This window comes from Opisthorchis viverrini (genome assembly GCF_000715545.1).
Source record: "Opisthorchis viverrini unplaced genomic scaffold opera_v5_6451, whole genome shotgun sequence".
Lineage (NCBI taxonomy): Eukaryota > Metazoa > Platyhelminthes > Trematoda > Opisthorchiida > Opisthorchiidae > Opisthorchis > Opisthorchis viverrini.
Window position 1 is genome coordinate 1 of NW_008759622.1, and position 734 is coordinate 734.

Consider the following 734-nt stretch of genomic DNA (forward strand, 5'->3'; position numbering starts at 1 on the left):
TTCTTAGTTACCTTAGTCGCAGGTCTACTGGTTTACTACCTCTTTATCACCAGTACATGCTACCATAGGCTATCATGTGGTCTGACAGTGTGCGGTGAGAAAATTTGACGAGCGGTCGGTGGCGCCTCAAATCCCACTCTCTCAGGACACGATCAATACAGAACTGCCTGTGTCTCAATATCCGATAAATTGTTCAACTTCGAAATAAAAAAGCGTGGGGGTGGGAATATGCACCAACAAGATGGACCATCTCACCTTAGTTTTCTTTTTCAGGGCGGAAAAATCGAATAGGTCATCTAATTCTTCGTCTTCCTCGCCCTCAGTACTCTCGGTGAAGGGTGACGGTTCGCCTGGTGAGTTCAACTGTCGCAACTTGACATCAGAACTGGAAAAGCTCTGTTCTTCTGAGCTAGATGCCTCTGTCGTGTGTGTCAGCTTCGACTCATCGAGTGTGCTCACTGACAAAGCTTCTTTCCTTTGGGCTGCAGATTGCTTCTTCAGAATGGCCACGAAATCAAGGTCTGAATCAGAGCTACTCGAATGTAGCTCCTCCGCACCCAATTCCGACAGCATATCTTCGTTTTGATCAGCATCATCATCATCACTATCGTCCTCGTTATCCTATTGGTCGGAGGGAAAAGGCTTGTGATCAGTATCTTTAAAATACGCCTCCAACCTGGTCCAAGGTGGTTCGCTCCACTGAGTAATAACGAGTAATTCGTGAAGAACAATAT

The 734-nt window shown here is 46.2% G+C and overlaps 1 protein-coding gene across 1 annotated transcript; it reads right to left on the reverse strand.

Annotated features, from left to right (window-relative positions):
* Window positions 1-255: 255 nt before the first annotated feature.
* On the reverse strand, window positions 256-573 carry T265_16168 (hypothetical protein; the record flags this gene model as incomplete). Its single annotated transcript, XM_009179711.1, has 1 exon — window positions 256-573. A coding segment is annotated over one exon (318 nt), but the record flags the coding sequence as incomplete, so codon positions are not given.
* Window positions 574-734: the final 161 nt, after the last annotated feature.